Source organism: Festucalex cinctus, chromosome 13, assembly GCF_051991245.1.
Source record: "Festucalex cinctus isolate MCC-2025b chromosome 13, RoL_Fcin_1.0, whole genome shotgun sequence".
NCBI lineage: Eukaryota > Metazoa > Chordata > Actinopteri > Syngnathiformes > Syngnathidae > Festucalex > Festucalex cinctus.
In genome coordinates, this window is record NC_135423.1 from 13,090,616 (window position 1) to 13,106,250 (window position 15,635).

General features: G+C 39.5%; 1 protein-coding gene across 12 annotated transcripts in view; it reads right to left on the reverse strand.

The window, feature by feature from the left end:
- The window catches only part of mark4b (MAP/microtubule affinity-regulating kinase 4b), a 31,896-nt gene that overhangs the window by 15,617 nt on the left and 644 nt on the right, over nt 1–15,635 (reverse strand). For 9 of the 12 annotated variants that reach the window (XM_077540804.1, XM_077540802.1, XM_077540803.1 and 6 more), the window contains exons 1-5: nt 14,137–14,968; nt 6,289–6,486; nt 5,772–5,825; nt 272–320; nt 113–178 (exon numbers count right to left, since the gene is read on the reverse strand). In XM_077540804.1, the coding sequence (XP_077396930.1) occupies nt 113–178; nt 272–320; nt 5,772–5,825; nt 6,289–6,486; nt 14,137–14,187 (418 nt within the window). In that variant the 5' untranslated portion in view covers nt 14,188–14,968. Of the gene's footprint in view, nt 1–112; nt 179–271; nt 321–5,771; nt 5,826–6,288; nt 6,487–14,136; nt 14,969–15,635 lie in introns of those variants that run through there. The other 3 variants (XM_077540805.1, XM_077540812.1, XM_077540801.1) reach the window with 2 other exon arrangements.

Genomic DNA, 15,635 nt, shown 5'->3' on the forward strand with positions numbered 1-15,635 from the left:
TGCCAATTCCTTGAAAAACGGTCCACCCAACCAGCAATTTTTTTCCTCATCACGTGAAGCACTGGCACGCTTTAAGAATCAATGTTATAAATGAGTATGTGTCATCACTCACCTCCACTGGCATACTCCATAATCAGGTATAGCGTCTTCTCCGTCTCGATGACCTCAAAAAGCTGGACTGTAACACACAAAGAGAAAAGGTCACACTAAATGAAGAGAAAAGGTCACACTAAATAAAGCCGACTAATAGACAAATTCAAGCGTAACTCACCTATGTTGGGATGGTTGAGAGTTTTCATGATGCGTACCTCACGAAATAGCTGGAAAAAAGGAGGGAATATATCATCAAAATTGAGTCATCTTTGGTGCCCCACATGGGAGTGTGGCAGAGGTACATCCTAGCAGTAGGCCTCCTCCCTCCCTTGTGCGTTTGCGCTCCCCCCTCCCCCTACCATCCATCCATTATGTTGCTCCAGACTGCTGGCTCATCCTGCCACACTGCCCCACCCTTTTGCCTCATTACAATAATGCATTTTGCGCAACGCTGTGTGCTGATAATAAATGGTTTGACTCCAGCAGAATAAACAAATGTGATGACAAGGCTGATGAATTTTGTCAATAAACACTTCAGACCTCCTTGATGATGACGTATGACCAGTATGCATCATGTTTCCACTAGGATTGATAATTAGTGGCATAGGGAGACATACTGGAAAAAGTATGTAGTGTATATGATGATGAAAACAACGTACAGTGCATCCAGAATGTATTCACAATGCTTCAACTTTCCCGTACTTTGTTACGTTACATTATAGCCTAAATTTTAATGTGAAAAATAAAATTTATAAAAATCTTAGGAAAAGGATGTACAACAATAAATATTTTCCACATTTATGGTAGAATTTGGAGGGAAAAAAATGATGTAATCCTTTTGAAGCACAGTGAATATTTTCCAGCTACACTATAAATAACATTTCCATCTACTGCTTCAGTCGTGTGCAGTTGTGCATCATCGAACTAAGTCCAGTTGTACTTGATTTAACTTTACACCACTACCAAACACGAATGACTCAGAAAGAACCTGCATATTCTATTGTTAGTAATCACAGTAAAATGCAAAGCTGCTGTCGAAGTCTCATTTCTCCACCCTGTTTCATGCCTTGACTTTTCACACCAATCCCTGTATGCGCTTTCAGAAAGCATAATACTTTGTAAAGATGACTGCTTTTGACACAACAGGCAGGACAAGTGAGTGTTCAACGTGTAAAAATGTTTTACGCCTGAAAGTAGACCAGGGATGGACAAACTTTTGTGCTCAAGGGACACTTTTTTTTTTTTTTTTTTTTTTTTTTTGTAACGAAGAGATGAGCCCACACAGCATTCATAGATATGTATAAAAATATGTAACTTTAATAATTCAAATTTTTAATTTGTTAATTAAATGTTAAAATTAATACACATATAATAGTGTGTATAAAGTTAACTTTAATAAAAACATTTTAATTTAGAAAAAAACATGTATAATGTACTGTAAGCATAATGAATAATTTCTATTTTAAAACAAAACGTGAATGCAAAATATTTTATTTAGCAACATATACAGTATTGTCAATAATGCAAATGCTCGGTAAGTGAGATTAAAGAACAGATATGCAGAACAGAGTATGTGATTCTGGAGTCATCCATGTGTGACTTTTTGTTAAAATGTTATTTTCAACAATATCTAGCTGTCAAAAACAGCTTTAATCCATCTCCCAGGTCAAATCCCCAATAGCAAAAAAAATTTTCAGCGAAAATTATGATTGCTGATGATGAGAAGATGTGAACACGAAAAAAGCTTCACTTCCTTATTTCCTCAATGCAACATTGCACTTTTCTCCATTTGCGTAAATGAGAGAACACACTTGGCCTTGTTGAACAGGTTCAGTCGCCAGACGTCTAGTGATGCATGAATCAAAACAATTTCTGCAGCACACCCTAAATTATGTCACAATAACCAAACACCATGAGGTTGAAAGGAGGTGTGAATTTACTGTAAATAGAATCCAAAATACAGTTCAGATAAAATGCTACAAAAAAATATTGTCAAGATTACTATAACCAAAAATAACCATGGATATTATTATAAGGACAATACAATTCTTTGTGTGAAAATTTAATGAGTTACAAGGATTGCCAGCAAGTTAAATTATCACAACAGCAGTTCCACCAACGAGTTCAAAATTTAAAATGTAACATCTCTATTATACAGGATGCACATAAAAGACTCAAAGGCCCATGCATGAAATTGAAGAGTAAGTCTAGTAGCCATTTTGGTCTGAAGATAATTTCAGAGTTCATACTTTGACAAACCTCTGATAGGTAGGTCCAGTAATTGGCCCCAAATGAGTCTAAATAAGAACATTAGACAGATTGATTATTAATATTATTATTGTTTATTTCATCTTACCAACATAATGTGTGTGAAGCATAATGTTACAGTTTCATGTTCACTTTGAAGACTGTCGGTAAGTTCATGAAATGTTAATATGCCTATTTTATCATGAAAATATGCACAAAAAAGCCTCAAGCACCCATTGAACAGAAAGTTGGCCATTTTGGTTTTAATTAGTCATTCTGGGCAAACTCCCTACTATGGAATTGGCCTAAATAAGCATCAATCGACGGATGGGTGATGCTACGATGTAAGCTAACCTATGTCAGCTAATGTGTGTGGAGCACGGAATCAAAGTTTCATGATCTTTTCAAGGATTTGCCCACATAGGATTGGAACGATGTCATAAACCGAGGACTGCAGTAACTGTTTGAACCGTTATCACATTTTATAGGTAAATCACAGCAGCTGTGTGTGCAGCCGGCGTTGTGGCCCTCGGGGGATTAATACCGGCATTGTCACGGCAACCATGACGCGGTATGGTCGTTGTCATGGCAGCTGGCTAGTTAGCAAAATAAAAGATCTAGACAGGGTTTCAACGGGCAAAATGGGATGGAAAGGTTAGAGAGAAATGTGAATCTCATTCATCTCAGCTCATGATTGAAGGGACGTAGAAAATAAAGCAGAGGTGACAGGCTCATCCCCTTAATTCTTCTTAAAGTACTCAGATGCTCCACTTACTTAATTTGATTACACTCGCTTACAGACTGGTACGCTGTGTCATCCATTTTGTCCATCCATTTTCAATAGTGCTTGTCCTCATTAGGGTCCCGTTAGGGTGAGCTAGCCTAGAGCAGATCGCAGGTGACTTGGGGTTAGAGGCGTGGTATTCCCTAGAATACAGCCTGTAGTGGCCTAGACCACTGGTCTAGGGTCTGCTATGAAGCTCACATGCATGTTTTCCAAATCTGGAAGGAATGTGTACTGGAAGAAAACCTGAACCGAAGCCCAAACGTTTATATTCAAACCCAGAACCTCTTGACTGTGAGGCAAACGGCATAACCACCACGATAACGTGCAGCTCTTCTATTTTAATTAAGGTTCCTTCCTAAATCTCTTGAAAGTAACACCACCCCACGTACCAGGATCTTTATTGCGTTTGGACTGCGGGAACTGTGGTCTACATTAAAGTCACATTTTCCACCTGAAGTGGATTGTGTTAGTAGCCCTTAAACGTTGGCCTGCTTCAGTGTGCCGTGTTAATGTTGCCTGTGAGAAAAGCTGCTCGCAACATGTCTACCCTATTGTCTACATATTCGTCATACATCACCACAATAAAACACGCTGGACTAACAATTCGACACAATGACAATGCATATAATTGCATTACACATGCAGACAAAAGGCAGAGAGACAACTAAGTCTGTCTTCTCTCTATCTTGTCTTTCTCCTGTCCTGTACCAAGCCCCCACAACTCCGCACCACAGCTTGCTGCCCTTTTGTTCGCCTGTCTGGAATTCGGCTCCGCTTTTAGGGGGCCAGCACGGGGGGGACTAAATGGGGGGAGATAAAAAGAAGCTTCCCAGCATTGCTCGATGACGGTCCAAACAATCTCCAAACACATTACCAGTGTCACTATCGGGCATCTTCAGGGCAGATTTACATGGCAACAATTAAATGAAAAGTTGCAACCAACCGCAATTGTGTCTCCAGATAGAAAGAAATTCACCGATATGCATTGCTTGCATACATGGAATTGAAAACCAACTAGAGATACTGATGGATAATACTCGGGAAGACAAAACGTTCAGCATTTTGGTAAAGTGTTGTTGGGCTGAAAAATTAGTCAAATTAAAATCGACATAGCAATGTATGTAGAACGAAATTTTTAAATCGCAAATGTGGTCGGTCTGTAAGCTTATATATGTATATTTTATTTATATAGTGTCTAGACAACTTCATATGCATACCATGCCAGTAGTCAAATTGTAAAGAAAGGTGAGCCGCCTTTTCTCCATCGCTTACGTTAAAAACATTGCAGATAATTTGCACTACTGCTCACATTTTCACAGTAGAAAAAGCAGTAGAGCTTGATTGGTATTGAGGCCAGGTGGGAGCCAGTACTGCACAGGCAGGGCCAGACGTCATCGATACTCGGGTGTTATCAACACTTGTTAGCTAACCAGCAGACAACTCATCAATAGGCCAGCTGTGTGTGTGCAATGCCGTATGGATTGTGTTGTTGTTGGGACGGTGATGATAAAGTCGACCGATAATCAGACAAAGGCTGCGTTTGTTTTCCGTACAAACAGCGACTTGTACAGAGTGTGAGAAACTATCACCAAGATTTTTATAAACAATAGAGACAGAGAAATGCAGCAAAATAGAAAAGCACCAAAATCCTCATGTTTGATGTTGGGTGCTTTGTAAATGGAGATAACATACACACTACATTTGCACCTTGAGCTTAAAAAAAAAACATTCTCTGGTGTGGACGCATTTACCATCCATACAGGAAAGGCTGAATCACAAATCAATAATGGACTGTGACTCTCAATCCTCTGGATAAAAACATCCTGAGACATGAAAAAAAAGCACACAGTCAACAATATAGTGCTTCTGCTTCATGGAGGTTACTGGATGGTTTCAGTCTGGTTGGTTCATCTGCCAGCCGGGTAACATAAAAACGTATTCATCTGCACTAACAGCAATATTTCATGACGGCCATTGCTGAAATAAGAGATGGTGCTGCCTTGGTGGAGGTGTGCTCTCCTAAACAGACTTAACATAAAAGGTCTGACAAAGAATAAAACAGACAGCCACCTTGCTTGATTGAGATCATGAAGTCTATAGTGAACCCCTGCTATTCGCAAGAGATAGGAAATAAATCCTACTGTGAATAGTTAAACGTAATGAGTTTGGGGGAAAAGAAAAAAAAAAAAGAAAAAAAAAAAGAAAAAAAAAAGAAAAAAAAAGAGGGTTTGTGTACAGTATTTGCAGCCATATGCCACACGATAATGGAAAAGCACTTTCTCCCTATTAAACAAGGTTATGGCTTGACTAAAAAAAGCTTTTTTCCCCTCACTTCAATTAGCGTTCCTAAGGCCCTGATCATAACAATAGTGAAAATATAAATAAATCAAATAAATAACATAAAATAATTACAATATACAAATTAAAATTATAAACACACAAAAAAACTAAAAATCTAATATATAATATACATATTAAATAATAGAATATATAAAATAAACAATACATTTAATCAAAGTAACTAACTACAAAAGACTTAACCATAAAAAATATGACAATTAGAAACATAAAACAAAACACTTGTAAATTAATTTTACATGACCTGTAACGTTCATTAAACAATAACAAAATAAAATCCACTCACCTTCTGTAGGCTTGTAGGGTTGAGTTGTGTTTTATCAATGATTTTTATTGCAACCTAAACAAACAAAAGGAACAAGATATCAGTGACCATAAACTTTTAAAAAAATGCAAGAGGTTCTATGAAAACTGTGAACACTTCTGATAGAACAAAAACTTAGTTATTTTGCTGTGAAAACAGACAAGAAATGAATACCGCAAACCAACAAACCAGGATCAAAAGTGACCTTGTCAACCAACATGGAGCTACACCACTCTTACGTAGTCATGTGGGTGTGCGGCAGGGCAGAACTCATATGACAGAATGCCCCCCCCCCCCACCCCCACCCCAACCACCCCCCCCCGCCCACCCCCACCCCCACCACCATCTTTAAAATGAGTTAAATTCGCAGAAATGTAGGTCAAACCATTCAAGTGGTTTACATTTATGTTGCATGCACAGATCACAATCAGGTCCATTACAGTTATGTAGACATTAAATATGATGTAAATATGCTACATCAGTAAAGAGTGTGTCATACCTCTCTACCCGTCAGGATGTGTCGCGCCAGTTTGACCTTGGCGAAGTTGCCCTTGCCGATGGTCTTGAGCAGCCGGTAGTTACCGATGTGTGGCTGTTCGTCGGAGCACAGTGCGATGGAATTGCGGCATCGGGCACCCAGAGAGCGGCTGGACCATCCTGAGCCCTTGTCCGAGCGGCTGGTGGACAGCGAGGTGTGCTGAGGAGACAACAGACGGACATTTGGCATCAGAAAAACTGACCAGCAAACATTAGTTTGTGCTTAGCAATAGTACAGCTTGCATTGCTGCGCTCTATGTCAAAGGGTAAATAAATACAGTTAAGTATTCTGTTTAGGAAATAAGCAAGTTAACAAGTTTGACTTGACAACCATGCTATCTGCTAGCCAGAGGCTGAACTACACTTTACTTGTTTATGGTATTTGTTTTCGGAGTAGGAACTTGAACCGAGCTAATTACACTTTCTGTCCTGTACCTAATACGTTCAAGTGGAGTACGCCTTTGCATGCTACTGGAAAAAACAAAAACAAAACATAAAACAATAAATTAAGTGATAAACACATGAACAAATAATAAATTGTAAAAACAAAAACAGTATATCTAGATGAGGTTTAAGGGAATAAGGGAATACAAATTATTATTATTTTTTTTTAAAGTAATATTTCCTTTACAAAATGTGGAAATTTTTATTTTTATTTTTTATTTTATGACATTATACACCCCTACAGCGCAAAAGGGGCAAAACAAATGTGGGGTGTCTAGAAGGGATAGCAATATATTATTTATGAACATAAAAGCATGAATTATGCATACATATATCATCCCTCATACAATACTTTTACTCCCCTTCATCTTAACTTTCCCATCCCTTCCCCGCTATCATCTCTCTCCCCCACACAAAGCAATTTGTCTCTCATTCCGTTTCCACCAAGCTAGGCCCAAGCGCCCGCCCTCTCTTTTGTCTCATGGCACCATCCTCATTTTGGGTGACCTCACATCAATTTGAGCTTTCATCGTCCGCAGCCACATCGCACACCCAACCATCCCCCACAAAACAGCCAAGTCTTTGGCTCATCGTGCATATGACAGACATATAAGTAGAGAATGGTAGCACTACAATATTTTTTTAAACTTCTTATGGTGGCGCAGTGAATCTTTATTGGTTTTAATGTACTCATGTTGACAGTGGCTAACTCCCTTTTTTTTTTTTTTTTTTTTTTTTTTTTTTTTTTTTTTTTTTTAAATTTAGGTTCCGTAATTCAAAGTGCTTCTGCTAACAACATCCATCCATCCATCTTCTGTACCGCTTATCGTCACTAGGGTCAGAGGTGAGGTGGAGCCTGTCCCTGCTGTCTTTGGGGCGAGAAGCGGGCTAACGCCCGAGGCTGGTTGCCAGCCAATCACAGTGGCTGTAAACAAAACGGAGCTAGTTTACAAAAGCAGACACTATTTTGTGTGTATCAAGAAAAGAGCCCTGAAGAAGGCAGTCACGCGCAGCCATTTATCCATGTTGGTGACTTTTGACCCCGTGCTTTTGAATACTCAAGTAATCGATGGAATATTCGATCGGATAATCGATTCTAAAAAATATTTGTTTGTGACAGACCTTATTCATAGCGATTAAGAATGCTAAATTGTTACTTCTTCAACTACCTTCCACAGATTACATTTGGCATACTGTAAGAAAACCAGCGATGATGGTGTAAGGAAGTGTCCTGCTGTCACAAAATGTGTTGTAACAGGAAGTACGTGGACTACAGGAAGTGTGACGTTGCGGCCCAGCTGAAGCAAAGTGGCGCAACCTTGAGTTTATCACACACCCCTGCCGCAGTAACATCAGTATCCTTTTCCACAATCTCTCTCTCTCTCGCTCGCTCACACACGCACGCACACACAGAAACAGCGAGTGTGATGAAAATAGAAGCGGATGAGTCACCGCTTGACACAAGGTGTTATTTAACAAGTCACATCCATTTTGTTAATGAATTTGATTGATTGTCACGGGCGGGTCAACGGTTGCCAAGCAATTGAGAGCCAAGCCCCAAAGGTTTTAGTGTTGAGTAAATTCAAATTGTCTCCACTTTTCACTTCCAATGTGCATCCCAACACTTTTGTCACGTCACAAACACCAACGATATTCTTAAAACAACGGAAAGAATCACAAGAAGATCCTTTGCACAACTTCCTTTTTGTGCGATAACAGCAAAAGTGTCACATTTAAGCAGGCACAAAGACATTACAGCATGTGTGTGTAATTCATGGCCCCAGGGTCAGATTCGTACCCCATACATCTAATATAATTCATGATAAAATCTATAACAAATTTTCAAGCTGTCTTCACTTTGAATGTTGAAATATTGCTAGCGTATTTGGTAACAAAACTGTATTTTGTAAAAGTATACAAAGTTATTCATCAATTTGTTGTGTACAGCATCAACCCGTTATACTACATAAAATGTCACATTTGTCAAAAGATGTATGTAAACATGCGCTTAACGTAGTTTTGTACAGGGGATGCAAGGCGAAAGCTCAACAAAATATTTGCGGCGTAGAAGTACATACAATGGGTCAACAAGTGGATAAATCAATGCTTTTGCAACATAAAAATCTGCACTATGTATTCAGCAATGTTCAATCACAGTGAGATTAACTGTGATTGAAGTATAGCAGGCTACTTTCTTGTTATATACAAAATAATGTGGATAATGGTTCCACTTGATTTGTCTGTTTATTTTGTGAATTGAAGTTGCTTTTCTGAAAAACAGTCACCATAACAGTATGAATAGACAGTCACAAAATATAGCGACCAAATCGGATTTTTTTCAACACGTACTGATTTCACATCCAGGTTGAACTATGAAAGCCACAAAGAAAAAAAATGTAACAAAAAAAGTAGTAAGAGTAACACATTTTTTAAAAATGTATTTGTAAAAAAGGCCCTGAGCAATAAATTCTAAATTCAATCACCCAGCTCTACTTCTGTGACAGATGCCAGGGAGTGCATGACAGTTTATTGGAAAATTGTCTCATCAGGACATTCTAAGACTCATCAATTATTCAAAAGATGTCAAAATAATCGATTTTCTTTCACAAAGGAGTCAGCAAGAGAGTGCAGTACAAAAAAAAAATCAAATGAGTTCATTAAACTTAGCAAAGCTAACAAAGCAGTTTAAAAACTTCACTCAAATGCAAACTCGATTGTTTTAGACCTTGGGTACCTCTGAACTGCTAAATTAAATCAACGTATATTACATGATTCTTGACAGGACTGGGTGGTCTGGAAGAAAGAACAGACCACACAGTTTTTCTTTCCCTTTCCACTATACTTTAAAGGCAAGTTGAAACGCTGCACCTTTCCCCATACAAAGTGAACATACAACAAATATTTCCGTCTGCTGTGCCCGTCATGTACAAGACAACCAAGTCAATAAAGTATCTGATCAATACTAACACGAGTGCGACTCAGCATCAGACAAATTTTACTGTGCCCCGTAAGCCCAGTATAAAAAGCAGGTCCGTTAATGCACACATGTCACTTGAAGCAGACGTGAGATCCCTAAAGGCTATGACGTTCTCATTTGGAATGACTTTCTGACGTATCCAGGTGAAAACACGCTTGACAGCACCATTCATTCAAACCTGTCACACGTGCTTACTCGGCATTACAGTTGTATAACATTACAGATTGTGCTGTCATGTCGCTTAAAGAGATAGTTCGGATTTTTTGACATGAATCTCTAGTTCATCATCACCTCCAGTGTGTGCGATCAGCACTGACTTACCCCTGACAGTGTTCTGTGACACGAGTCCTGGTCCGGTGTTGGACGAGAGGAAAATAGTCCAGCAAGTTGGCTGGGGTCACCTAAATAAAGCGTTTTTCTTCTAAAAACAATTTGTGTTCAAAAGAATGATACGTTTGCACACTGAAAAAAGTCAGACGCCATTACCGCTGGGCACTACTTTTCTGTTCGTTCGTATCACTGCACGTGGCCCTGTAGACAGCTGATAGACGCGCTGCAGACAGCTGATCCACGCGCCTTCGAAAAGACAAACAACTTGTAGATTAGTGCGCGTCTATCAGCTGTATGCGGGGCGCCCCGCAGTGATACGAACGAACAGAAAAGTAGTGCCCAACGGTAATGGCGTCTGACTTTTTTCAGAAAGGAGTTTAGTGTGCAAATGTGTCACTCCTTTGAACACAAATTGTTTTTAGAAGAAAAACGCTTTATTTAGGTGACTCCAGCCAACTTGCTGGACAATTTTCCTCTCGTCCAACACCGGACCAGGACTCGTGTCACAGAATGCTGTCAGGGGTAAGTTAGTGATGATCGCACACACTGGAGGTGAGGATGAAATAGAGATTCATGTCAAAAAATCCTAACTATCCCTTTAACCTCTAACATAACACAAAAGAGGTGTTTAGATTGGAAACATGTTCATGTAACTTAATACTTATTAACTGAAGAGAAAATGTTTTGTGTCCCATTACATTCAGTCTACTGAGCTCACCAGCATAGACACATGTTGACAAAATGGTTGGCACCCCACTATTAATGAAAGAAAAACCCACAAAGGTCACTAAAATAACTTGAAACCAACAAATATAATAATAATTACATCACTTTTGAATTGTGGTTCTACTGATCTAAACACACAGCAACTGCCATCAAAGTACTACCAATTAGTGTTTCACAAACAAAAACAGAACTTAAAAAACGCCCCAGATGACTGGAGAATTGTCACACAAAACGTGATGTCACAAACTCACACATTGAAGTACACTTCCAAGGAAAAAGGTTTGTCATATACCGTAATATACTGGAGGTTTACCAGCACTCGTAAATCAGTCATAGCTGCATTGTGTTGCGACTTACAGGTGACCATCTTGGTGGGAGATGCTAAACAGATGGCACCTCAACCACCTCAGTGTGCGAGCTTTAAGACGCAAGCATCAAACTAACTGTCCCACTTTTTTTTTCTTTTTTCTTTTTTTTACCTTACCATGCACTCTAGTTGAAAACCAAAACATAGCGAAATATAGGTCACCTCATATCAAAGTTTATAGACGTCATACATGGCTGACTGGGCCTCAGTGGAGCACATGATGGAGGGCCTGAGGTGTGGTGCTAGCGCTGGCTAACAAGTTATGACAGCAAGTCTGTGACACAACTTTGTGAGTCCAGGAAATGTAATAAAAAGGGGAAATAAAGCAGCAGGTTGGGGGGTGCACGGACTTGTTTGGAGGATATCGGACAAAATCTAAGGACGGGTGCCACCTTTGATATGAAGGAACTCTAATGTCTGTGCCCCCCAAAAAACGGCAGAGTTCCTTTGTTTTTCCAGGCGTGGCGTCTTGAGACATTTTCTGGGTCGACTTATGACTGACATGCCTACCCAATTTCATATTGTTAAGTGGAACTGGCTTCAGGGGACGAAATTTCAAAACATGTTACCAAAGTCATCAAAGCCTTAAAGAGTTGCTTTGAAACATATTAGCATACTTCCTCTGTCTTTTCAAGTATGGCTACTTTAAGAATTTTTCGTGGTTCTACTAATTGATAGACACAACTACCAAATATGTTTCCAAGCAAGACGGGCTTCAGGGGCTGGAGTTTTTAGCACTCCGCAGCTGTTTTTGATGAATTGCCGACCGTTTTGCAACTAGTTATAAATGCTATAAATGTCCATCGAAGGTGAATGGCATTGGAACAGTGCAGATGCAAAGTCCAATCAAAATGCCATTTTGTGTCACATGATCTTTCACAACAAAATAAAGAATGTGTGGCACCTCAATTGCTGCCTGTCAGTTAGGAACACCTGGGGTGTTTTTTTGTGTGTGTTGTAGCCAGTTGATCTGTGTGTGATGGTCAATTGCCTTTCGCCAGTTATTAGGTTAGTTGACTATAATTTTGTTCACCATTGTCCAGTTCTGTTTAGTTCAGCTGCATTGCAAGGTGTGCAACAGACATGCGCTTAAGTTACCTGCTTCACGACGAGTTATCGAATTGCAGGAAATGACGGAAAGTAGAATTGTTTACGAATTATAGTCAGTCATCTGTCTCGGATATGCTGCTCAAATTTAGGCGAAAACAGACAAATTCTCTAAAACATTTTTTTGTTGGAAGGACACCTGATAATGGTCAAAATTACCATAAAATGGCGACTTCACAGTGTTTCCAGCCAATGATTCTCCAGAGTACTCTTTTTGTGGGTCTACTCTTGAAAGACAAGATGAGTAAATTTTACCTTGGAAAAAATTTCATCTGGAGCTTTTTTTTTTTTAAGCATTTTGAAGGATGGTAAAGTTCTCACAATGACTACTACAATGAAATCAAAACAGCATTGGAACACAGAGTGGACTTTATAGGAGGAAAAACAACAAAGCCATGCATGTGCGTGCAGGAACTAAGCCACGCCCACTTTAGGAGTTACTTTACACACACTGATCAAATCTTATGGCTCGCCTTGAGCAAAATATTTCAGTCCTGCAGCAATGACTTCAAAGATAAACCTGTCGTCATAAGGCAAGGTCATGCTACTGTTGCTATGACTGGGAAACCATAAAAGATTGCCTGTAAGATTGAAAAGGTTTTGATGTTCACACATTAACCCTGAGATAATTATTTAGTTAAGCAGAATTAGATGAGCTTGTAAATAAACATGAAACTACAGAAGGACGTGGACATGGCTGTAAAGGAATAGGGTGAATAATACGTTACCCCCGTAACCAGCACTGCTGTTGCCATGCTAAGGTTGCTAACTTATCAGGGCTTCTGACTTTAGCCCAATTCACAACAAGCATATTTGTTTTCAAAACCTGTTTTTAGGAAAGCTAAGCTATTTGATTAATTGACATTTAAAAAATTGAATTACTAAAAAATTGCAAAATCGTGAAATTGAATTTTGTCTTCTGGATTATCAAAAGCTGTTGCTCTCATGTTCTGTTACATCTACGTGTAATTGTGAGTTGTAATTTTTGCACAAGTGGCAGAATTCTGGATGGGTGGTTTACATTTACAAGACATGTTTATAATAGCTACCAAGTACTTAATTGCGCCACGAGGATGCATAGAAGTGAAAATATCAAAATTGAAGTAGTTTCGTCAACGCTTCAAAAAACACGTTTTCATCATTTGTTTACAGATCACCGATGCTATAAAACAGCAAATTCTTAGATGGCAGCAATTCGTTTTTTACCTACAAAGATGACTACAGAAGAAGTGTGTGCTGTCCATATTTGCTTATTTAATTTTTAGCAGATGGGAAATTGGCTGAAGCCTGTAGGAAATATATAATGTCAGAAAAAGTCCACATGAAGGGGAAGCACCTGAAACCTTTTGTGTCATTTTCATCTTTAAGTAAATAATGTCATTTTGTGTGTACAAAAAGGCAAAATTATATTTTGGATGCTGATAATTTAGAATAAGCAGAAATGCCATGGCGTCACAAATTTTATGTCTGAGTTAAAATCTGTACTGTATTACGATTAGAATGAATCCGAAATGCTCAATATAAACACCTCACTTAAAAAAAAAGTCAGAATCTGAATGGTATTTCATTTTGATTCACTTTTACTGCCTGTATTTGTCATTCCCCTCACTTTTTTCCCCACACTACTATTAATTACACTGATTTAATGATCATTCTGGTCATACAATTTCATCTCTCTGCATGCTTTAGATGCCAATGATTTAAAAGCGTGCAGAGGAACTGAGTGGTTTAGTTGAGGGTGGTCTATCTAGCATCAGATATTGATCGACTTTTGGACATATTGGCCCGAAGGTCGATGGGCATGATGGGAGGCATCACAAAAATCCCATCTCGTGTGTGTGTTGTTTACATGTACTTACATGATCCGGGTTCCGCTCGTTTCCGGGCAGTGCGGCGCGTAATAAAGACATGCTCGTCCCTGAGTGCGATTCCGATCAGCAGAAGGAAAACGAGCAGACTGTTGTGTGCCAGACAAGTCACCCTCTGGCTGTCAATAACAGCAGACGCAGCGTATTTGAGGGGGCAAAGGGGGATTTCTCATACAATCTTCATAGTGAATGTCCATGAAGGCAGCACGGCAAATAGTCCAGTGAGCTCCACGGAGCCCCACCAACTCAGCATCATCAAGAAAAACAAGAAATACGGTACACAGGGGCCAGACTTTCGACCCCCACTTAATGGGGGCTCACTGTCTCCCCACCCTTCTGTTCTATCGCCGCATTCCGGTGGACAGACGGCGTCGCTAACAGGATGATCCCGGAGGTTAAGAAGCAAATGTCCTCAGTAACACGGAGACAGAAACCACAGTGGGCTAGGAAGCTAGCAGGCTAGCTGCTTTTGTCCCAGGCTTTAACAACAGCGTCGAATTAGATTTGGAATTGTCACGGTAACACATCCAGGGGCCACATTTCTACTGATGTGCAGGGGGCCTTGTCAGGAAGAAAGCCTCCCCTCCGCTCTGCTGATGGATGGAAGGTAGCCGGTGTGTGGTGGTCGTGCAGCGACCAAGCAAAAAAGATAAATCCTCCGCGGCGTCTTTGGAATCTTTGAAGGAGTCGTTCGATACCGCACCGTTAGAATGAGGCCGGCGGACATCCGCTGTGATGACGGTAAAAGGAGAAGACGGGCTGACTTGACTCTCCCTCTTTTCCTCCCTCCTCCTACAATGGCCGCTATGCATTCAGGAGCGCCTCGTAATCGTCGAAATCAGTTTTACCACGGTGGCGATGCGTTCATGGACACCTCGTAATTGAAAATAGCAGTTTGCTTTCAGAAATAGCGCGCTTTGTTTGTTTTCGTAAATGCGCATTATTCTGCAGTTGAGAAGCAAACTTTTTAAATTAACTTATTTAAAGGGGAGAATAAAGAATAAGGGAGTGAATAAAGATGGTGTTAAAAGGAAGGAAGGGCAATGGAATGAAATGAAAGACAAAGGAGAGGAGGACTGCTGGATTGATGGGAGGTTGGGTAAGAGAGAAGAAATGGGTGACGCATATAGTATGAAAAGGCCGGAGGCAGAAAAGTAGAATTATGAATGAACTATGAAATGTAACAAATGACGGGAATGAAATTAAAAAAAAAAAAAAAAAAAAAAAAAAAAAAAAAAAATTAGAGAAGGGCAATATGAAAGAAATGAACTGTGCAAGATTTGAAATGAAAGAAAAAAGAAGGGAGGGAAGATACTACAAGGATGGGAGGGAGGAAAGGATTTAAATATGGACATAAGGAATCTACCACCGCTTTTAGAGTTTCCATCAGGTAAACACATATAAACCCACACCCGGATATGAAACCCTATAATACTAGTCTTGAAACCCTAAATTGACACATTTACTGTATCTTTTGTTTAAATCCCTAA